General features: G+C 37.0%; 3 protein-coding genes across 5 annotated transcripts; all 3 read right to left on the reverse strand.

The window, feature by feature from the left end:
* Positions 1-2,253: 2,253 nt before the first annotated feature.
* LOC147865302 (ATG8-interacting protein 2-like) lies at positions 2,254-4,808 on the reverse strand. The gene is made up of 4 exons (XM_087318082.1): positions 4,485-4,808; positions 3,217-3,425; positions 2,623-2,725; positions 2,254-2,535 (listed from the first exon to the last, which is right to left on the reverse strand). The coding sequence occupies exons 1-3, from the start codon at positions 4,771-4,773 to the stop codon at positions 2,633-2,635; spliced, it is 591 nt and encodes a 196-aa protein (XP_087174208.1). The 5' UTR covers positions 4,774-4,808; the 3' UTR covers positions 2,254-2,535; positions 2,623-2,632.
* A 3,748-nt stretch (positions 4,809-8,556) lies between these two features.
* Positions 8,557-14,140, reverse strand: LOC147865303 (RNA polymerase Rpb7 N-terminal domain-containing protein). 3 transcript variants are annotated; one of them, XM_087318085.1, is made up of 8 exons: positions 12,223-12,331; positions 11,383-11,530; positions 11,193-11,288; positions 10,767-10,854; positions 9,431-9,494; positions 9,266-9,335; positions 9,080-9,169; positions 8,557-8,732 (listed from the first exon to the last, which is right to left on the reverse strand). In XM_087318085.1, exons 2-8 carry the CDS (start codon positions 11,491-11,493, stop codon positions 8,685-8,687), a joined length of 567 nt encoding a protein of 188 aa, XP_087174211.1. In that variant the 5' UTR covers positions 11,494-11,530; positions 12,223-12,331; the 3' UTR covers positions 8,557-8,684. The 3 variants fall into 3 exon arrangements, with proteins under 3 accessions (XP_087174211.1, XP_087174210.1, XP_087174209.1); XM_087318084.1 differs by lacking the exon at positions 12,223-12,331 and adding an exon at positions 14,053-14,140 and having other exon boundaries at positions 8,558-8,732; XM_087318083.1 differs by lacking the exon at positions 12,223-12,331 and adding an exon at positions 14,053-14,140 and having other exon boundaries at positions 8,558-8,732; positions 11,383-11,546.
* Positions 14,141-15,462: 1,322 nt separating this feature from the next.
* LOC147865304 (uncharacterized) lies at positions 15,463-17,643 on the reverse strand. Its single transcript, XM_087318681.1, has 2 exons — positions 17,545-17,643; positions 15,463-17,374 (listed from the first exon to the last, which is right to left on the reverse strand). The coding sequence occupies exon 2, from the start codon at positions 17,341-17,343 to the stop codon at positions 15,691-15,693; it is 1,653 nt and encodes a 550-aa protein (XP_087174807.1). The 5' UTR covers positions 17,344-17,374; positions 17,545-17,643; the 3' UTR covers positions 15,463-15,690.
* Positions 17,644-23,304: the final 5,661 nt, after the last annotated feature.

A 23,304-nucleotide genomic window follows, 5' to 3' on the forward strand; every position in this document is an offset into this window, starting at 1 on the left:
GAATGTACACCTTATCTTCGTAACAATAGATTCTGGTTGTATTTAGGTGCTTCAATTTGCTTGACATTGTCAAATACCTTTATCATCATTAACTTACATACTATAATTATATGCCTAACTGATCTATGGTTTGCATGGATGCAGTTCAGACCGTGGCACATACTGACCGGCCTAGTAATGCCTTTATTCTTGACAGGATCAACTGTGTATTATTAGACGAGTTGCACTATCAAACATGAAGCTGGAGAATTTTTTCACCTACTTAAAACCAAGTGCCTAGCCATTACAAAGATTCTGGGTGACATTAGTTCCTTAATTCTGGTAAGTGGTGATTAACAAGGTAACCAAACGAAGTGCTTGTGGCATAATGGACAAGGCACTTGACTTCTAATAAAGGGATTGTGGGTTCAAATCCCACCTTGCGTGCTACACCAATGAGAGGAAAACATGCTTGTCTTAAAATAGACAATAACATGACATCCAATTCACACCATGCTTGTCTTAAAATAGACAATAATATGACATCCAATTCACACCGAGACTAAATAATAACATAACCTTGAATTTCTTGCAAGGTAACCGGTGATTAACAAGGTAACTAAACCAAGCCCTTGTGGCCTAATGGACATGCCACTTGACTTCTAATCAAGGGATCGTGGGTTCAAGTTCCACCAGGCTTGCTACACCAAGGAGATGTAAATGTGATCCAATTCCTCATTGAAATCCATACACCAAGACTAAACTCTAACATGAACCAAATCAGGCGCTTGACTTCTAATAGACAATACCATGACATCCAATCCATTGTGTAACAACCCTCGCAGAGATTGAATAATAGCATAACGCCGAATTCCTTGCAAGGTAAGTGGTGATCAACGAGGTAACTAAATCAAGGGATTGTGGGTTCAAGTTCCACCAAGCGACACCAAAGAGATAATAGACAATAATGTGACATCCAATCCCTTGTGCAACAGCCCACACTAAGACTGAATAGTATCATAACACCGAATTCCTTGCAAGGTAAGAACTTGTCTCGGGAAGGATTTCCTGCTTAGATGCTTTCAGTGGTTCTTCCTTGCCAACTTAGCTACCCGGTGCTGTTGCTGGCACACAACCAGAACACCATAGGTTGACCCAACCTAGTCCTCTTGTACTAGGGTAAGCTTATCATAGTTCTCGGCAAACCAACGGTAGATAGGAACCAAACTGTCTCACGATGTTCTAAACCCAACTCACGTACCACTTTCATCAGTGAACAGCTGAACCCTTGGGAACTTATTCACCCCTAGGATATGATGAGTGGATGTCGAGGTGCCAAATGACTGCATCGATAAGAGCTCTTGGGAGTCATCAGCCTGTTATGCCCAGCGTACCTTTGATCCGTTGAGCAAGAGCCCTTCCTGATTACCAAGATAACCAAACCAAGCCCTTGACTTCTAATAGACAATACCGTGACATCCAATCCCTTGTGTAACAACCCTCATTGAGACTGAATAATAACGTAACACCAAATTCCTTGCAAGGTAAGTGGTGATTAACAAGGTATCTGAACCTAGTGCTTGTGGCCTAATGCACAAGGCACTTGACTTCTAATTAAGTTGAACTTCATGAGTAACTGCACTCCTTTTCATGCTCAACATGAATATAAACCTAGAATATAGTGATCATTATTTCCTTCATTCCAAGATGAACTGTTAGTAACTGCACTCCGTAATTGTTATTAGGAAACACTTGAAACATTTTTGCTGTAAATTTGAAGGACTACAACAGTAGTAACCATGATTTTTCCACAAGTTTTAAGACAGTACCCATGATAAAACCCACCATTTGGAATGTATATAAACCATAAGCAAGATAGGTTATTAACTCCACGTTTCACTGTCCATTCAAATCCGGTTTCTTTGCAAAAAAATACAGTTCAAGCTTATCAAAATTATTTAACATCCAAAACTTCACACACAATCTTGATTCAATCATACAACAAGAGAGAATCTGACACCAATCTCGAGTTGCTACCACATCTATTGGAGCTCAAATTTATTGGAAACTTGTGCCAGATTCAATCATATACAGAGAGGAAGAATCCAAATCTTTTTAGAACCCAATGTTATTTTCTCAATATTAGAATTTCTTATTCAAACGAATTGCCTTGCGAGAATGACCTTTTTGTACCTTAACATAAATCCCAAACAAACATGTATAACGTTATAGACAGAGAGACAGATAGAGAAGCAGAGAAAGACAGAGGCATGCTCCATACAATAGCTGAGATATTTTTACATACCATTTCCAGTTTACATGTGTATGTAAATATATCAAAGTGAATTCATATTGAGCATATGTAGGTTATTCTTAATTGATGAACATCTGATTAGAATATCTACAGTTCAATCTATTTTTCACTGGGCAAAAAAACATGAGCTATATACTGAGCAGCTATATATATATTCTGTACACCAGAAAAAGACTATCTACCAATATGATTGCCCTGTCAGCAACTTGCCAACATATAGCAGAGTCGATGCATGAGCTATTCTGCATCAAATTATCACCCAATCATGATGTATCCTTAGAAATCTTCAAAGTACCTAATCTAGTTAGAAAAGAAGAAAAGATGCATACCTTTTTTTAATTAGAAGAAGGAATTTCTGGTCAGACCCACCCTACGGCGTCCAGTCATTGCTTCCTTGAGACGGTTTACTTGGTATGTCAGGTCATTCAGCTTCTACAGAAACGTACCTATAGTTAGAGCTGAATGATTTAAAAAAAAACTTATTCATTGTGCAGATTAATTCATCCTGTGAACAATGATGACTCAAACAGTTTCAGCATGCTATACTGGCAGGAGTAGATCTAGCTCAAGTGAGTCATAATATTGATACATGAAAATTAAATGCAATAGAGAGAGAGAGAGAGAGAGTTAATATCCTTAGAACGCATTCAGATAAATTCACAGTTGCAACACTGGTTAAGAAGACTGTTTATGTGGTTGCTAATTTTTTACAAGGGTTTTTATGATAGTGCAAACCTTGAAATATTTCACCACTCACAAAGCCACTCATCTAAAATTTTCTTTGTTAACCACCAAAAACTTCAAAAAATCCACATCTATAATAAAATGGCATTACAACACTGGTCCCTCTTCATTGACCATTAGAGAAAATGCAAAAAGTATAAAGACATAAACAAATTCTTAAATTTCAGATCCTCATTTACCTCTTCTTTGGCATAGAGATCAAGTTTTAACTGTTGGTTGTGGGATCGCTCCCGTTGCAATCTATATCCTACAACCACAATGCCGAAAAAAGCAGCCACGAGAGCAATAGACCAGACAGCATTTGATTTTGACTGAGTGCCTTGCAAATTAAGAAGTATTGAAGGTCGTCTCCACCATGAAACCTTTGAATTCTTATATGGAACACGATCTGCATGCAAGTTGAAAACAAAAGCAAAAGCTTTGATTGAAAAAAGTTCCATGGCTATGCTTAGGTTATTAAATTTAGCTTGCATTCATGTCACAAAGAGCGCCCCGGAACCCCAGCCAGTACACCAGTTTTAGACATCTATCTATCATCCTTTATCACATGTCCTATCATCAATATCACCCTGAATTTTCTAGGTCCAATGGCAATATTCACTGCACAAAGTTTATCCAGAACCTTTCGCTGATAAACAGGTTCTCATATTTACCGAAAATAACGACTTTTAAAGAGTTTCTGTTTTCTGAAACAAAGTTATCTGCTTTTAGGATCTGTGACTATATTTAGCTTATTTCCCTGGTAAATATATCCTAGTCTTCTGTGCCAAATAGTGTGTGGTAGCCATACCTCTCTTTAAGCCGAGATTTTGTCCTCAAAAACAAAATTACTTGTGACATAACAAAACCGAAGAAGACATGCTCTTCTAAAGATCAATGAATAAGGCACTTCTTCTAACTGGTTGATCATTCCAAAGAATAACATGCTTCTTCTGTACAATTCAATTTAAAAATGAAACCACTGCACCCTAGGTAGGCAGGCAATCCCTTCCTATTTTTCTACTGTAAACAATGGGTTTGTGCCTGTAACAGTAGCTCCCTTTCAAGAAGTACTACAAAAGGCTCTCCATACAACCTTCCGATCAATACTTTAGAAGAAGACAAAAAGTGCTTCTTCCTCTGAATTATTGTCAGGTATTACGAAAAAAAGACTGCAAACAACAGATTCTCTTTGCAAACAGTCAAGAAGATCCTTATTCTGACCACTTTCTTAAGCCGTAAAATCTAATTCTCGTGTAGTGATCCTTGCGAACTGTGAAGAATATCGTTATTCTAGCCTATTCATTAACAGCAATATGCTTCTTCTGCAGAACTCTTCATCATCAAGGGTGTGACATATCTTAACAAAAAGGAGAATCAAAGGATCTCAGAAAGAGAAGAGCAGTACTGCTCCTTTTACACAGAGACTCCATATCATAAAAGCATCCACATAGTTTACTCATTCTACCTGAAACCTCGACGTTCAACAGCGCTTTCTCTTCCAATGGAACATCGATATCTTCTTGAGCCAAATCCTGAGGCTGAAACGGAGGATCTTTATGAGTAGTAGGAAACTGTAAAGCTTCAGCTTCTGTTCCGGTGGCTGGTAATTGATCGCTGCGTTTCTGAACGGGATCGTCTTCTGGAAGCGAAGGAAGAGCTAAAGACGATGCAGACATGGTGGACATGGACAGGACCTCCCATTCGTTGGGATTCTGGGAAGAGGAGGAGGAAGAAGAAGAAGAAGAAGAAGCCATTTTCTGTGACAGAGGAGGAGAAGAGGCAGCAGAAGAGGAAGAGGCAGAGGCAGAGGAGTCTTTTTTGTTTGTTTAATTAAAATTTTACATAATTCAGTTATGTATGTATTTAGTTTGTACATATGTACTAGCAATGGGCCCAGTTTCGGCTCAAACCGAACCGAACATACATATTATGTACAGACATTACATACATACATATTTTTCTTCAATGAGACAAAAGAAATGAACAGATTTTACCAACATTTGTGTGTGTGTGTGTCTTTGATTTGTGTGTGATTGATTGTGTGTGATGGGTAGGCATGGGGGGGGGGGGGGGGGGGGGGAGCTACAAGAGCACAGAATGGACTGTAGAGAAGGAGAGTTGGACGGGAATAATATATGGTGAGAGTTGGACGACAATTTTTGTTCATTGAAGCAGGCCCCAAGTCTTGCCCTCATTGCACTCCTTGTCTCGCCTCTGGGCGGCCCGAAGGAGGATTCGGTCCGAACCTTCCCTCTCTCTCTCTCTCTATGGAAGAATATATATCTCGTTGGTAATTACCTAGGTTAGATGATAGGTTTGCTTGATCTGAACTCACATACAAAGCAAAAAAAAACTTGTTGGGGGTGAGTTTGTCAAGGTAACATGTTGCTTCCTCATTCTTGCTTCGTGCTATGGTTCAGAAAGGAGAAAGTTTGCTGAATTACAGAAATTTGCCAAGCATGTTGAAGGGATTTTTGTGTGGAGAATTCAAGTCAACCTTATCCTTATGAAAGTAAAATTAGGGAACATTTTGAGGATCCATTCCTTCCACAGTGTAGAGAATTCTTCAGCTAATTTGAATGCACCAGCATGTGTTGATTGTTCAATTGAAGAAGGTCAGGATGAATCATCCTCAAAAAGGGGTTTTGCTAGACGTTCATTACATGTAGGATGGCCAATGTCATTCTTTTTAGTCTTTCACTCTGCTTCTTTGTGGTTTGTTATAGGTTATCATGGCTAGAGCCATTGTAATGTTTTCCGCCTAAACATTTCGATATGTATGTAGAAGTTCTACTAATGAAGAATAATTTTTTTGGAAAAAAGGAGAAAGTTTGCTTTATGGATGGACGAAGGAGTCTATTCATACCTAAACTCATTTTTAGGGCATGGATGTTGTGTGGATTTATTTGGAACAATATGGTCTCTATATACCATACCATATTTATGGAATGTTCTATGACAAAAATTTAGGTGGAACACTTCCAATAAGCAATTGTTATCGTGATACCTTAATTGTTGTCCTCCCATGTGTTACAAATAAGTCTCATATGCATAAATAAGCCCAATATTATAATTTACAACCCTCCCTTTTGGTTCTCATTCTCTCCTCGTTGCATTCCCTAAGAGCCATGTTCCTCCATTTAGCTTTTCCACACTAACTTATTGACATATACATATTTTATACTAAATAATTATCTATTTAATTGAGACACCTCATATATTTCTCATGTATTAACTATCTAGTTAATTAATACAAACATATTTCTTAATTGTTGTAGTGATTAGATGTATGGTAATTTTAGTTTAGCTTAAGAAACCCTCAAATCTTTCACAATTGCATGGAGTGGAGAGGTATGTGCTTTTATATTTTGAAGTTTGTAGTGGTCTCTTTACCATTGGGGAGCGACATTGTCGTATAGTTCGTGCTCGATGTGTCGAATGTTTTTATATCGTGAGGCAATTGATTTACGACAACTTCCCCCAATTCCTTAGTTAGCCCATCATGAAGAAGGCAATCCCTTGGGGACTTGGTGGTGACCTCTTTGGAAGTGAAACATGACAAGGTATGAGTCGTATTGGTCCCTTTGGGCAAACTTGATTTGACAGTCCAATCCCTCTCAATACACAAGATGAAGCAAACCTTTGTCTAATTTTTATGTAATCCAAACTTAAAGGTGAAATGGTCTCATACATGCATCCCTCAAGATTCTCATACGAAGCTTGTAGAAACGTGAAATAATCATCTACTGAAGCATGCACTACTAGTTGTCAGGCAGATGGAAAACGTAGAACCACATTATCACCATTAGTTACTACTATAATGGGATTAATAATTATAGAAATAGCTTGTAGAAACGTGAAATAATCATCTATTGAAGCTTGCACTACTAGTTGTCAGGTGGATGGAAAACGTAGATGCACATTGTCACCATTAGTTACTACTATAATGGGATTAATAAGTATAGAAAAAAGCAATGGGCTAAGTGAGTATCATTGGCGAATATATCTTCTGGGGGAAATATATGATGTAACTCCATTAAGTATTAGTTGGGATACAACATCTTTCTCTAATCAAAATGTAAGGCATTACTTAGGTGAATCAACTTTGCAAATACTTTTTTAATATATATTCGAAAACCCTTGTAAATACCTATTATAAACCCCACCCCAATCAAAGAAATAGGTTACCCATCCTTAAGTTGTTGCATCTTAGCATGATCATTGATGATAGCTTTGACATTACAACGAAGAAATAATTGCTTGCAATTGAATTTTGTTAACCAGAATCTTCCCATCTCTAGTGGTGCATGAATTAATAACGCAATACAACTAGAGAGGAAGTGAGAATTGTTGAAGAAACCCTCATCTCCATTGGGCATCAATTAACCAATGCCTTGAATGAATAAACTTTATGTTTTGTGGAGTTATATTCCATGCATCTAAGTTCCTCAATGAGAGAATTAAAATGAGATTGAAGGAAGAGAGAAGAGTTAAAGCATAATGGGTTTTGCAAATCAATGATTTATACATGCCAACTAAATGATTGCAAACCTCCAAACAAATAGGGAAGTGACCGGAAGACCACACATCTTGTAGAATTCTCATACCAACTAATGATAGTAAAAAGGAAGCATTGTGCATCACATAAATTCTATCCAATAGATTCCATGTTTGTTTGCATTATTCAAATTGGAAGGTAAAACATGGATCACTCCCCGTGCATCTAACTGAAGAACCTCAACAACCATGTGCCCCAAGTAGTTGCTTGTGATCATCCATGATTAAAGGTTGTAATGTAGATTGTGATGCATCAGCGTATGTTAAAATCACTCATTCGTAACCTTGGGCAAGCCACACGTGAACCACATGGGCCATTACGCAATACATTCAATAGTATGGTTAGGAGCATAAACCCCCCACTGACCATACCGTCTCACCAAAATGAGTGATTTCTATTGTCAAAAGTGAAAACACAAATTTATAGTTATTGTATATAAAACCCATTGTTACAACTTTTGTGGCCTTTCTATGTAGGTAGAGGGACATCTTTTAAAGCCATTAGAAAACCTAAATATGAATGATCGCCACACGCTCCAACATCCAAAAATTTCAAATGAGAATGCCTTTCAACTTCTTAACATAGGCTCTCACCCCATGTCCCCATGTCGTTGCTGCAACATCCAAACGTTTCACATGAGAATGCCATTCAACTTCTTAACATAGGCTTTCACCCCATGTCCCCATGTCGTTGCTGCAACATCCAAACGTTTCACATGAGAATGCCATTCAACTTCTTAACATAGGCTTTCACCCCATGTCCTCATGTCGTGTGTGTGTGTGTGATGCACACACAAACACATGAGTTGAATACATATTATAACTACTTTTTGACTCCTCCATGCTAGGGAAAAGAAATTGAAATAATTAGCAACACATTATAACATTAGATGTAGAAAAAAATTTGCAAATCTATTTGAACAATAATGATCTTCTTTTTCAATTTCTTTTTACTTAGTATTAGTAACATTTATTTTGGTTTGTTATTCTCAAAGATGAGACAACACATAAGATATAATCTCTTGTTTGGTTTAGGTACTAATGACTAACTACTATATTGGGTGTTTCCGAAATAGTTATCACAATAAAGGTCATGATGCCAAGCATCCTAGCTCCACCATGAAACAAGTCCCAACCCATCAGCATTGATTAGCCCCTATATAAAACAAACCAACAACACAGTAAAAAATAACCCATTATTAACAATGAATCTGAAACATCATATTATAGCATTTTGACCACTTCAGTGTTATCAAAACACAACTCAGAGAACCTTGCATTGAACAGAGGTTGTTAGATATCATTCATTCATTCATATATTTCATATACAATTCATGCCTTCTTATTTCCCTAAAAGAATCTCACACGATGCTTTGATGCTACACCGAATGTGGATATATATATCAATACATGCATTTATAGTGAACCTCACACCATGCAACTACACAAGTATAACTAAGCTTTTGACTGTTATATAGGAATTAAAAACATCATATAACATACATGTATTTCCATTGGAGCAAATGGTTTGGCATTGCTTTCTTGTTCAATAGGTATTGGAGGATACTTTATTTGCTCCACTCGGAATCGAACCTTGAAATCCACATGGAAAATTTACACATAAGGAAAAGCTGAGAAGATTTCATAACCCTCTCCAAAATCTTTATAATGTATCAAATAACTACAAACCTCCTCTTCCAAATCCATGAACATGTCTGTATCTTGGTAGCTCCACACCCATAACTTCTCCTCTTCATCACTGCAGTAAATAAGATATTTGGGTGATGAGAGAAAGGCAAGTAGAAGCAGCATTATAAGTATCCATATTCTTATTATGAATGCGTTATATCTTACAATTTTGATGGATGTTGCAAGAGGTGCTCTGGAACATGTATATCCTCAAAAAACCCTAAAGACACTGTAATATACAACAAAAATAGGAATTCAATATTGAAAAACATGTGGTTCCTGTTCAGTTCTCATTCTATAAATCTGCACATGATTTGTTATTATTGTTCCTCATTGGATTGGTCATGCTAATAAATCAACATGGAACCAATTTATTCACATCATGCATCATACTACCTTCTACAAACTACTAAGGCTTTCCATCTTATTTCTTATTTCTTATTTCTAGACATATACCCTTATTCCTTACAAAGGCATACATTTCCAGATTATACAATAGAATCTTTAGTTTTATCCATATTCTTTGCAAATGAAGATACAAAGACCTTTCAAATTCTTCTATTTCAGGGATGTAACATGTCCTTCTCTTCGTCTTCATTGTAACACGGTGGCCTATGAGACGAGCATTACAACCATGTGAATACTCCAGAATCCTAATAAAATAAAGGAAATTAAATCATATCTAAACTAGATAGATCTGTATGTAACTAGGCTGTGATTGAGGTACAATGATGTAGGGACATTGGTACAAAATATGCGGAGGATATAACGTATAAAATAAACACATATCTAGGAGAGGAAGAACATGAGTGGATCAGCCCATGAATGCTCTCATAATATGATCCTGTATGACATCAATGTCCTCTGTTGTCAGCCAATCAGCTGGGGGGATCATGCTCAATTTTGGGTAATGATAAATCCCACGGGGAATGTTTAAAGACAAATGAGAATCAGCTTTTTATATTGCCAAATAGTACAAGAGGGTGTGCCACAGGTAGATGACTATGGGTTATCATCCCTCATCCATCCTCAGCTCCACTAGGTTTTGTGAAATTTGAACATTTCTGACATTAAATTTAGATGCTTTTATATGCCGTTGTAACATTATACATATTCCTCTATGATATACTATACATGGTACTCCAAGATAATTTTGATCTACATTTGTTTTTACTAAATTATTGCTACATGCAAATGTTCTACACAGTTGATGTTGGAAAAAACTAGGAATAATATCACTAAAGCATCTAAATAAGCGCTCATGGTGTAAATTGTCGATGAATAACAATAGCATCTTGAATTGTATTTGGCTTCTATTAAGATTCGATGCACATAACAAAGTAATCACGCCAAACGGATGAAGGTCGCATTTTTCATTACTGCATTGAAGCTATATAAATCACTGGTTCTTTTTATTGAGACATTACCATAAAAAATCGGAGATGTTTCCTACATTAACATAAAGTACATTTGACATTGAAACGCGGTTTAAGGATATTACAGTGTAATCCTGTTTTGTCACATTTCTTCAGCTTGGCAACCAAGATTTCTCCAACAAAAGGTTTGAACATCACCAATCGGAATTCCACCTGAACCACATGATTACAACATTCATTAAGTTTTCAAATGAACACTATGATCACAACATACATTCAAGACTTCAAATGCTCTCATGGAAAAAGGATAAAGAAGTTGTTATTCATTCCTTTTTAATTCAGACAATAATAACTACCTAAGTAAATGCCATTAGCACAGCATATGTTTAGGATGTGAAATGTTCACATGCAAAAGGGATAAGAAAAAGTTATTTTCCTTTACTGTTAATGAAACTCAGTTACACCAACCTAGCCCTATAGATAATGGGGAAATGGCTTCTCATTAAGTTGCATGCAGAAATCAATTCATGAAAGTGTAAAAAAGAAACTACCGTATATGTTGGAGCGCCATCTCCTGGGAAAACAAAGCCACCTTCTAGTGATTTGATATCATAAAGAGTGACCACAAGCCCTAAATCTTTGATAACCTTGAAGAGAATGTAGATACAATCTTGATATTATGAAACATTAACTTATGCAAAAGGATAGCTAAAGTACCAAATAATTTAAAGCATCACAGACCTTGTTAAGGAAGAGCTTCTCAATTTGTCGCTTGATTGCATCAATCAAAGGAAGGCTAAGGTCATGTGGAGGTACACGAATGGTGTCTTGAATTGTTGAAATTTGAAACATCCTCCTCCTTCCTTTGCAAGAGGGAGCTCAATACCCCCTAGTAGGCCATACCACTATCTATCCTTAAAATATGCCTGAAAATCCAAGATATTTTCAGATAAAGTATAAACTATTATACTAACTTAATTTTGAGAAGGGGAATGATAGATTTCCAAACCCATTCATCCCCTATCTCATCATGAGAAGTTTGGGACCAATTCTTATTGATACGTAACTTTTAGGTCATTTGGGCATTGTCCACACATGGCCAATGGCCAAACGTTATAAAGATAATGTAAATGCCTATAACCCCCCAAATTGGGGCAAAAAATATAGTAAAGATGTGTCTAGAATCCTCTTGAAGGGAGCTTTCACATGGAAGGGTCAAAATATACAAAAAAAGAGTCCTTGGGACCCTTATCCCCAACACATCTCTCCAACAAATGGTACTAGATCATTGCCTTGACTAACATTGTTGTTTAATGGGCCATTGAATTCACCATGGAGAAAATATAAAGATTTCGTTGTTTGGGAATTATGCATGATAAGCCCTCATCCAATAATACATTAATGTCTAAATTTCTGATTAGAAAACTTGAAAGGGAACAAAAACAGATAAACATACACAAATTTTCTTCTACAGCCTAGAAACCTGTAAATTAGTTATATCCTGTTATTTCATGCATAAATGGGAAACTCTAAAGATTTAATTATACTCCTGTTATTTCATTAATGAACAGGAAATTCAACTGATTAGTAAATAAATATTTTCTGTGCAAGTTTAAGTCATCTCACTCTAAGCAAGGCTCATGACGATTAGCATCAAGAGACTAGAATCTTAGAGCTTTTAAGTCATCCAAAATAAAATATTAATAATACTTAATATATATCTTCTAAAAATGACATGTAATGTTGGATCCAAACTGAAGGAGGCAGAAAAGGAAGCACTTTCTGTCACTATCAGATGGAAGAAACTCTCCCGCCATCAAACATTTTGCATAAAGTGATAGAAAGTCACAGGAAACTGCAAAAATATACTGATGCGACTGTCGATCCCCTTTCAAGCTGACATAAAGGTAATAACAACAAATCCTAAACTCTGATTCACAAATTTAGGAATAGAACCTATGCACTCCAAGCATCCTCAGTATGATAGACATACTTACCCTAAGTCATATCTAGTACAAATGACACCTAAGGCCTTGATTCAAACTAAGAAGAACAATGAAGAAGCCTTTTTTCATCACGAATGTGTAGACAAAACATCTACAACCATCACACACTTCAGATGAGGTGGTTTGGAGTGAAAGTGGAAAATTTTAGATTAGTACAACTGTCAATCACTTTTCACACAGACATAAACATAATAAGATATATTAGTTGGCCTGGTTGAGATGGGGGAGATGTCTCTTTTTTCTTGTGAACCTCTATATGCTTTGGGAATCTCTACAGGACACATCTATTGGGGAGCCGTTTTGTGGTTACAGCATAAACCAAGTGTGCATTTATTCTATGAGAGGTTTCTTCTAACCCAATCTTCATGCCCACCACTGCCAGATACTCTAGAGGCACCATGGATATGTTGTCTTCTGATGAGACAGATCATTACCATAGGCATACTATTTTCTGTACAGTTGCTAGCTATTATTACTCCGTTGTGTATTAGGAAGATTCATTGTTCTCATATTCTAGGCGGTGACATCATCTACCTTGGCAATTCCAGTAAATGTATGGCATGTGGTGATTCACACCACAAGGAGTCAATGGGATGCTTCGGGCAGATCATCAAGGCCAGCATATGAAAGATGGTAGAGTTTCTTTGCTTCCCCTTAATGGTTTGTTCAACATGGTTTCCATCAGCAATGACTGATAATTGAGAAATTGTAGTTAGTATCTACTACTTCTGTATGCTGATCAGAATTTTGGGGCACCACAGTTTCGAATAGCTAATGTCAATACAGAGTCCTGCAACAAAAGGCACATAAAATAGGTTGATGCCAATGTCTATCGATTTCCAGACCTGCATAATGGTAATCAGAATAAGACCTAAGACCGGAATCTCAATGGGGGATTGAAAACACCATGTAAATCTAGTTTGTTGAAACTTCAGGCTGCATAGGTTTCATTAAGCTTAACACCTTTCCAGCTTGAATACAGCATCCTCACCAAGTGTTTGAGTTTCATGGAAAACGCCAAATGATCTATCACAGATGTAACGGCTATCAATCCTTCTACAAAATACATTGAGAAGAAAAAGAAAGCAAAGCCAACAACTTGGGACACCTCCAAGACAAATATTATTCATGAAGTGGAATGACAAAGGAACAACGGAGAATCAAACTTCATTTGTTTGTAGAATCTATCCAGTGGAATTTTATGTTTCAAAAGCAAAAACATGCTTACATATATGTACATTACATACAAATTATGATTCGGGGCCTAAGAGACAAATTATGATTCGACATATGGGTGAATTCATCGTTATTCATACTGAAACAAAAGTAAAAGCTTTAGCTTTCCTAAACATTCATGACAATGATCTTAATGCATGAGAGAGAGAGAGAGAGAGAGATGGCACACCTTATATTGTTTGTCTGACGTTTTTAGGTTGGAAAGACAGACAGAGAGCGCTCAGAGGCGTTTGTTTACATATCCAAAGTGTAGCTAGTTAAAGAACAATACAGACAGACACACATACACAGAACAGAGTATGTATGTATGTACATATATGTTGTGTCATACATACAGACAGACAGTGTGTGTGTGTGTGTGTGTGTGTTTGTGTGTTAATTTGTGTCTCAATGCCCATTTGGTTAAACCCCAAAAACAAACACAAATAACTCATAATTTGGTGAATTATTCATCACAAATCCCTTTTGTATTTTCAAGCTTTCCGCAAAGTCCCCACATCAGCAAGCTCTACGACCCGGAGATGATTGTTATCATCTCATTCGAAACCCTTTTCGAGTTCTATGCAACGGGGAACTCGATGAAGAAAACCAACCCCATATGTTTTTCTCATACTAGAGACACGTGTATGAAGACAATGAGGTATTGGTGTGAACCAATGGTCTCTTCTGTCATCGGTAACTCTTGGGATGATTTAAATGCACCAAATTCGGTGTTTGTTGATGTACGATACCATATCGGAAGACATTAGAGGTAGTAATGAATTGTCCAACAACCCCCATATTGTTAATGTCATTGAACAACTTCATAAACGAAAGTATTACTAGTTTTTATCTTCTTCTTTTTCTTTTGTTTGAGGAAATCCTCTTCCTCAATTTGATTCTTGAGAGGAGGCTTGTAATAAAGGGGCTTTTAACTTAAGTAAATCATTTTTTCCATCAAATACTCTTGATAATGTATGTTTCGTCACATTCTTTATTTGTTGGAAGGACACTACGGAAGTATGCTTAAATTGGCACTTGCCTAACCTTAGTAGTGTTCTCAAACATTCTCTAAACAAGCAGAATGGATAACAATTCTTTAGTGGGCCTTGGCACGGTTTACATACTAATGGCAACTTCTCATGATCCTAGAGAACCAAGATATTGCAATTTTTTTACTTAGGCTATCTAGTCATTGAAACATTTGCAAAATAAGGATATGGTTTATACATTTGCAGTTTTTGGAGATTTGAATGGACAATAATATTGTGGTATTATCAACTTAGAAAGATCAATGTCACGAGTGATTAATGTCACAATCTTACAAGATGATATTGCATTATAGACTCGACATTATATCATTGTTTAATGTCTTACAAGATGATATTGCATTATAGAGTCGATATTATATCATTGTTTAATGTCTTACAAGATGATATTGCATTATAGACTCGATATCAACTCCACAAACCATGTAATGAAGAACTCTATTTGTCTCCACCATATCTTTCCCATAGAATGACCTTACAACTATAATGTAATCATCATCTCTTTGGCTTCATGGGAACATAATTTCAAAACAAAAGCTTCTTGCGAAAGTACAAAAGCTTCTTGCAAATCTCGAGCTTTAGTATCACGTGTTAGCTTCTTACAAAATCTTGAGATTTAATATCACACTTGAGCTTGTTGCAAAGCTAATCGAGTTTGGGTATGAATATTTAATTAAATTTGGATAACATTGACAATTTTATATTTCCAAATTTATGAAGTTTGAACCTAGCATTTGTCATCTCAAACCCATAAAAACTCATTTTCATATTTATTTTTCTCAAAAGGGGGCTCTATCCAATGATTGTTGTAAAAGTTCAATGACAACATTTGCTCGTTGCCTACCATACACTCGGATGCATTCATCCATTGCCATCTTAAAGGCCTCATTACTAAGCTCCAAGAGCGCCTCTTCTCTAGACCCAATTGCCCCTAGTAATGTGGCAAACGATAATGTGTGAGGCATGCCAGGCACAGTTTCCCTCATGGCCTCAACAAGTTCCATCGCGATTGAGTTCACATACTCGGCTGGAGGATTGAAATCCTTAGAAAGCCCCTTGGTAAACCACTTCCCTAGGAAGGCAGATGAATACCCACCAAGAATCCATTGTTTTTGAACACTAGTTAGGTTCTCGAACCCCGTGGTCTTCTTCCGCACTATCTCATAGACATTGGCAAGTTCCTCGCATGCCGGGAAGGATGAACCCGCTCTCATTGAGACCATCTCACGAACTTCCTCAAATGCCTTATCATATAGATCTATGAACTTTTCACTACATTCTTCCAAGTGTTCTTGTACCGACCTCTCAAGCATACACCTCTCACATTGGCACCAAAGTCCATAACCTGTATATTGTAGATACTCTTCCCTCTTCTTGAGTGGCAACAGGGTATCAGTATATTCCATGGTGATCTCTTCATTCTCTCTGATGCCCCTTCCTGCAAAGACAAACATAGCGTCTCCGACAAAGAGACGACTTGCATTCGGAGTACAAGAATGGTTGATGAAAGATGGGAGCAAATACATGGCATTAAGTCGGATAGGCGCCTCACTATCTGATGACACCAATCTGCTCTCGAACGAATTGATATGCATAATGTCAAAGATTCGTCTCTCATCGAATGGATCCATATGCATAATAGATGCCGGTGATACCGATCGGCTCTCCAAGGAACTTGTATTCATAATATCCGATGAAGAGGATCGACGCCCAAATGAATTCCCGTCCATATTTTTGGCCGTTTGTCTTTCATCATTGACATTCGAACCGGAACAAGAACCCGGATTCGAATCCAAATTCAAACTCAAACTCAAACCCAAGCTTGAACGAGAATCGAAAAGCTCTATAGAAGGCACATCTTGACCATTCTGATCTTCTCTATCCGCAAGCAAGTAATATAGAAATAGGTTCCGCGGGGATTTTCGGAGGGACCCACATATATTTGCAAAGAGATTTTCACAATGTGAGTCGTCGTGAGAAGATGCAAGAGCATTGGAGATGAGTAAGAGGTGTCCCGGAGTGACATTGGTAGTGGCGAAGAGGCCTCGGCCTCGGCCATCATGGGTCTTCTTGATTGTGACCGGACCGATGTGGTCATTAATGTGTTTGGGCGCGGTTAGTATGTCACAACGAGAGAGGAGAAAGTTAGTTATGTCCACATTTGAAGAAGAAGCACAGCACCTGAAGTGGTGGCCACAAGACCCGGATGGACGGCCGAGATGGACCCCGAGATTGCGGAATGGACTGCCGAGATGAGACCTGAAACATGGGGATGGACGGCCAAGATGGAGCCCGAGAGATCGGAATGGACGCCCGGGATGGACATGAGAGGTCGTCCATAGTCTGGAGATTGGAGAGATGATGAAGCCTTTTGGTAATAATATAATGCTGAGGTCTCCTCTTGATGAGTTATATGGGGATACAGGGTCCATGGCATTCTCATCTACTGCCCAAGCTTTCTTCCTAGCAAAATACAAAAACACAGAAAATAAGGATTAAAAAAACAGGCAAGCACTCCTTTGAGAAGATTAAACAGGCCAAATTTTGGTCTTAGAAGACTTAAATATATCTTTTTATCTATCTATCTATCTATCTATCTATCTATCTATCTATCTATCTAAGCCACCACTCACCCTTACAACATGGTTGTGCTCATCCCTTGGTCAAGCATCCACACCATTGCTTCCATACAACTTAACCTAGCTCACCATCTCTTCGATACGAGACTTGGGAGGTGCAAGCAAAGAGACTTGTCCGACTATGCATATTTCTCCACCAACAAGTCTGTGAGTATCACATTTTGATACAATGTTGTGTGTGTCTTTGACCACTTTTGAGTTTCCACACATTGCCGATCTATGTTGTGTGTGTCTTTGACCTATTGCTCGTTCACATTTTTTTAGAGATAATCCTAAAGGAAACCCCCCATCAATATTCTCCAAATGAAGATTTTTGCTACAATTGGCAATTTAGAATGGCCACTACATTCCAAAATAAGACATCGTCCATAATCAGACTTACATACCTTCCGTTATTGTTTAGCCTTAGACAATAGCCATTGAAGAAACTCAATTGAGCAATGATACAAGCGATTAGTAGTCACTTGTAAAAATGGCTTCTTACCCCATAAATATTAATAACCCCATTATTTCTTGTTTAGCCTTAGATGATAACCATTGAAGCGGCTCAATTGAGCAATGATACAAGCGATTAGTAGTCACTTGTAAAAATGGCTTCTTACCCCATAAATATTAATGAAACCATTATTTCCTTTTAGTTTTAGAGGTAAAGAACCTTGATCAATGTTATATTTTTTAGTTGTCAAATAAATCCATAATTGGGTGGGATGCGTAATAATAGTCATGCTTCAATAACTCCAAAATACTTTGAGATAGAGCCTCAACTATATCTCCTACCTCTTTGATCCCCAAATGGAACAATTGATTAAACTAACATTGCAATCTTTCCTTTGCAAGCCAACATTATAATCGAGAAGACACAAATAACTCTTATTGCAAAAATTTACAATGCTCTCTACTAGATGATGGTGTCCACTCAAATAAGGATAACTCTTCATGCCATGAGGCAACCAAGTTTTGAACACATAAAGAACGATAAATTTTAAGTGGAATACTTTTGTTCAATAATTGTGCCACCATGATGCCTTAATTGTTGTTTGCCCATGTGTTATACCCTCATTGTCAATGAAATTTTGAACAATAGATATCCATGATTGTGAGTGTAAACGCATATTCTTGTAATAACGAAAATCAATGTGCCATCATGTGTATAGAAAAGTCTAATATTGTAGTTGTCCTCAAGTGTGGGTTGTTAAATGGTTGTGGGCAACCCATATAGTTCCCATCTTATCCCTCTTTGTTCACAACAAATATCGAGGAGGTTGCAATACAGAATGCAAAACTTTTTTTGTCCATAATAGGAATGACAAATGATATAACATCATGGGTTCCATAATACATTGTACAACCTCCAAGTATGTATGAAATGGTCAAGATTGTGACTTCTATTACATAAACTTACCACTTAACTTGCTAGTCATCAATTCAATCAATTAGGCATTCGTTATATTTACTCTTAATGTATACCAATAGTATTGAAATACAAATACAAATGCAAATTGGTTATATATGAGCATGCTCTTCTTAAGATTTTTGTGTAAAAGAATCATTTATCAAAGTCTATGTTGCCATTTGCCCCCAAGATTTGAACTGAAATCCCTCTCTACATAGTGAATAGCTTAAACCATTTGACCAAAGCCTACACTACTACATTCTATATATGAAAAATGATTTCGTATGCCCCACTTAACACAATCCTCCAAACCTCATGCATTCTAAATCTAGAACACAATCCCTTCACATTCCATGTGGTGATCTTGATATGTTATTTTTTCCTTTTATTCGCAAAATCTCCTTCTCCTTCACTGCTAATGTTTTTGCCATATCCTGAAATAAATCCCCTAAGATTGCATATGAATTACTATGGGAATGTAAAACTCCAAACCCGATGGCTCCTCATGTGAACAAGGCACCGATTTTCGTTTATTCCAAGGAACATACAAATTACCTTTATTATCAAACAATAATTTCTTTGGATAGTCCTCTTGATGAGCCCATGGTTTATTCTGCATGAGATTTGTCAGTGTGACCTTCTCTATAAATACATTATGCCCAACATTCTTATTAGACTTTTGCATCTTTCCAAAAACCATTGACATTTGTCCTTCATCCTCTAGAGTCTTTCCATCCTTCTCATTCACAATTTGTGGTTCCTTTGTTTGCTCTGAAATTGTCAAAGCTTGAATTTGATCGTGAGTTGTAGGCTCTTCATGTACCACTTCCACTACATTATTTCTTTTTTGAGGACACTCAACCATAAAATACCCCAACACACCACAATGGAAACGATGTCCTGCAAGTGTACCCCATTTAAGCCGAGAATACATAGGCGGCATACCAGAGCATGTAATCTGTAAACAACTTGGCCTCTTTATAGCAATATATAAAGAGGCACATCCGATATCGATTTTGAGCATTAGCACTAGGAGGCACCAAGATCTTTCCCAACTTTTCCATCGTTGACCGTAATATTGGCCAAACCACTGAATATGTGCACTCTACCTCAACCCATATGGGACACTCTTGCTTTAATATATCTTGGTATTCCACTAGTGGAATCCACATAACAAAATGAACAAAGGAAACAGACATTGTAGCAAGAAGATACATCAAAATTAGTGTTTGTCCTTCTCCAACATCTCCCAACTTTGCGTTTCTGTGTGTGCGTGTGTTAATCTTCTTCCTATCTCTTGTGTTATTGCTTGATTTCTTACATAGTATTAGAGCAAAATTAGAGACATCAATCAAAACACAAAACATTTTGTTCTTGGATTGATCCGGACGATCTAAGCAAGATGGAGTTCGAAGAAGAATCCAAAAACCAAGGGTCTCATCCCATGCACGAAACATACCAATAGTACAACTACAAATGTTACTCTCACCAAATACCAAATCAACCTCAACATATTCCACTAATATCCACATCCACATGGAGACTCATTTTGGCTTGATTTTGATTGTTGACTTATGCTCAAATATAACATCGATGAGACAATGACCTTTTTCTTTATTTTGGTATTCCCAATCATCTCGTTCACCTTCATCCAAGGAAGGGTACCTGACAACAAGCCCATCAATAAAATATAGATGAAATCCATGGACAGCAGGAAAACGATAACGTCCAGCATCACCCAATTCTTCTTGGCTCTTACAATTCAACTACATCATCGGTTTGGTTTTGTCATTGAGGTAAGCTTCCATTTTGCTTCAACTTTAATAAAGGGATTACCTTTGCTTAATTCTGGCACATTTTCCTATTTAATTGACATCACCATCACCATCTTCTTCGCTGGAACCCACAATATTCTCGTCATACAACTATCAAAGTTTGTCCCAATCGATGGACGAGTGTTTTTCTTAGGAGTAGCTAGAGAAGCAACAATTCCAAATGTACAAAAAATTGACATTCTCCCTCATCACATCCCCCTGACATCCGATTGCCCTAGGTGCACAACCCAAAAATGGATTGGTATAGCCTCTCCATCACTTTTAGCCAACATACATGTTCCCATAAACCAATAATAAGAGAGTTGGTGGGAATCATTTCCGACTTGACTGCTCGCTCTTTGATTCCCGTGTGGATTTATTCTGATTTATTGCAGTCACAATACCAAGTCTTTAATAATGTAGTCAAGAAAAGGATCACATATTGCTTGTCCAAACATTGACCCTACAATTGCCTAATCGATTTACATGATGGCTCCCATCCACCCTTTAGTCCATATCTGGGTTGTCTGAACTGGAACTTGAGGCGCTTCAAACATATCTTGATGAGAATCTCAAGAAAAGTTTCATTAAGTCCTCCAAGTCGCAAGTCGGGGCCAGGCCAGGGCCCCAATCTTGTTTGTAAAGAAGATTTAGGACAAGTCATTGCATTTATATGCTAATTATCGGGTTATTAGCAAAGTCATGTTGTGTAATTGTTACCTATTGCCCCTTATCCTAGAGCTCCTCAACAATCTTCGAACTAGGTGTGCCTTCCCCAAGATTGACCTTTGGGAACTTATAATATAGTGGACATTAAACATGACAATGAATTTAGAATACAATATGACCATTTCAAATACAATGCAATGCCATTTGGCTTCATCTGAAATGCTTTGACGATTTTCCAACACATGATGAATGACATATTTCGGGAGTATCTAAATCAATTTGTCGTTATCTAACACGATGACTTTATGGTTTTCTCATTGAACATGGAAGCGCATAACCCATAGGTCAAGTTGGTTCTAGCAAAACTTGGTGACCATGGGCTTTATATCAAGAATGAGAGAGATGTGAATTCGGCCGTACCTTGAATGGCCTGACCCAACACAATTGAAGGATGCACAATCGTTCCTCGACTTTACAAATTTCTACAAGGCTTTTTCAACTCTTGCACAACCCATGATTGTGCTTACTCAAAAATTAATTAAGAATTACTTGAGACTTATTAACTCCACAACTAAGAATTACTCTGAAACCACATCTTGTCCTGATAAAAATATGAGGCAAGATATACATGGTCTTATCTTTTATTGAACGAAAAAAATAACTAAATGGCATTGCCCTCTTTAGTTAAGTATAGTTAAGTATAACAACAAGGAAAGCAAATAAAATGAAGCTACAAATTGTTTGACAAAATACTTTAGATTAAAATAAAAGTATAATATACTTTCATACTCCTTTGAATTAGAGCTTAATGGGTTTTCTGCTTGAAAACAAGGGTACGAATAGTGCAATGCATCTTCATGTTAGATCTTAATGTCTATGTCACAACTTATGTCATTTTATATTTCTTCAAATAAGAGGTTCATCAGTGTTCTTCTTGAATTTTTTTTGAGGGTACAGATCATACATGTCTATGCTTAGTTTATGTATTTATATAAACGTCAAGGAATACATAAACAACAATCAGTGGCAACGAGAATAATTCATCTCAAGTAAAAATATAAAACCTAGATCCATGAGGACAAGCCATAAATCTCCTCGATTTTTAGAATGATTGGCCCAAAGCAATTTTGTATGCATAAAAATTCTAATTAACTCAATGAAGGTGGTTGAGATTAACAACCCATAGTACGACCTAATTTAGTAGCACATTTTGAATGATTATAATCAAGGAAGGGTTCAATAAGCATTGATTCAAGGACCATATTTCTCACACATCATTCTTACATGCTAAGAAAACTTTCAGAACATTTAACAAGATCACACCATCTTTTTATCCAAATCATTGATTTCTAAAACATCATAAAGGACCATATTTTATTAAAACCCACAAGAATGATTAGCTAGCTACTTTGTTAATTTGATAGGCTCTAGTATTCAAGATTTCAATGTTCAAAATCCTCGATTTAAAAACTTCAATACTTGATTAATTAAAATGTTTGCCTTGTCCACATTAAATTACCTCACGTTTCTTGACAAAAATAAATGAATTTCTTGTCAAATCTAATAATACACAATGCCAAATGAAAATTGAATCAAATTAAGGAGTCCAAAGAAGAGGATGGTGGCAAAAAGGTCATGAATCTACAAGTGTAAAAAGAGTGAGTTCCCTAACCATTCTTTTTTTAACTACTTTACCACCACATTTTCACTTACCATAGATCTATAAAGAGAAATTGTACGACGAAGCAAAATTGAGAAAAAATAGCGAAGAAAAGCATGGCTTCCTTTTCTTTCTTCAAGGTCCCCTTTCTTACCTTGATGCTCCTCATTTTGTTCCTGCTCCTCTCACATCCTTATGAGACAATGGCAAATGGCAAT

Source organism: Azolla caroliniana, unplaced genomic scaffold (assembly GCF_043228905.1).
Source record: "Azolla caroliniana isolate FFs.n. ecotype wild unplaced genomic scaffold, voAzoCaro1.0.p SCAF_4, whole genome shotgun sequence".
Lineage (NCBI taxonomy): Eukaryota > Viridiplantae > Streptophyta > Polypodiopsida > Salviniales > Salviniaceae > Azolla > Azolla caroliniana.

Coding starts and splice junctions, on each gene's coding strand:
- LOC147865302 (XM_087318082.1), bottom strand. CDS start 4,773: ATGGCTTCTTCTTCTTCTTCTTCTTCCTCCTCCTCTTCCCAGAATCCC. Junction 3,426..4,484: donor GTTGAACGTCGAGGTTTCAG/GTAGAATGAGTA, acceptor ACTTGCATGCAG/ATCGTGTTCCATATAAGAAT. Junction 2,726..3,216: donor ATCTCTATGCCAAAGAAGAG/GTAAATGAGGAT, acceptor ACGTTTCTGTAG/AAGCTGAATGACCTGACATA.
- LOC147865304 (XM_087318681.1), bottom strand. CDS start 17,343: ATGGACCCTGTATCCCCATATAACTCATCAAGAGGAGACCTCAGCATT.
- LOC147865303 (XM_087318085.1), bottom strand. CDS start 11,493: ATGTTTCAAATTTCAACAATTCAAGACACCATTCGTGTACCTCCACAT. Junction 11,289..11,382: donor AGAAGCTCTTCCTTAACAAG/GTCTGTGATGCT, acceptor ATTCTCTTCAAG/GTTATCAAAGATTTAGGGCT. Junction 8,733..9,079: donor TTGCTCCAATGGAAATACAT/GTATGTTATATG, acceptor TGTTTTATATAG/GGGCTAATCAATGCTGATGG.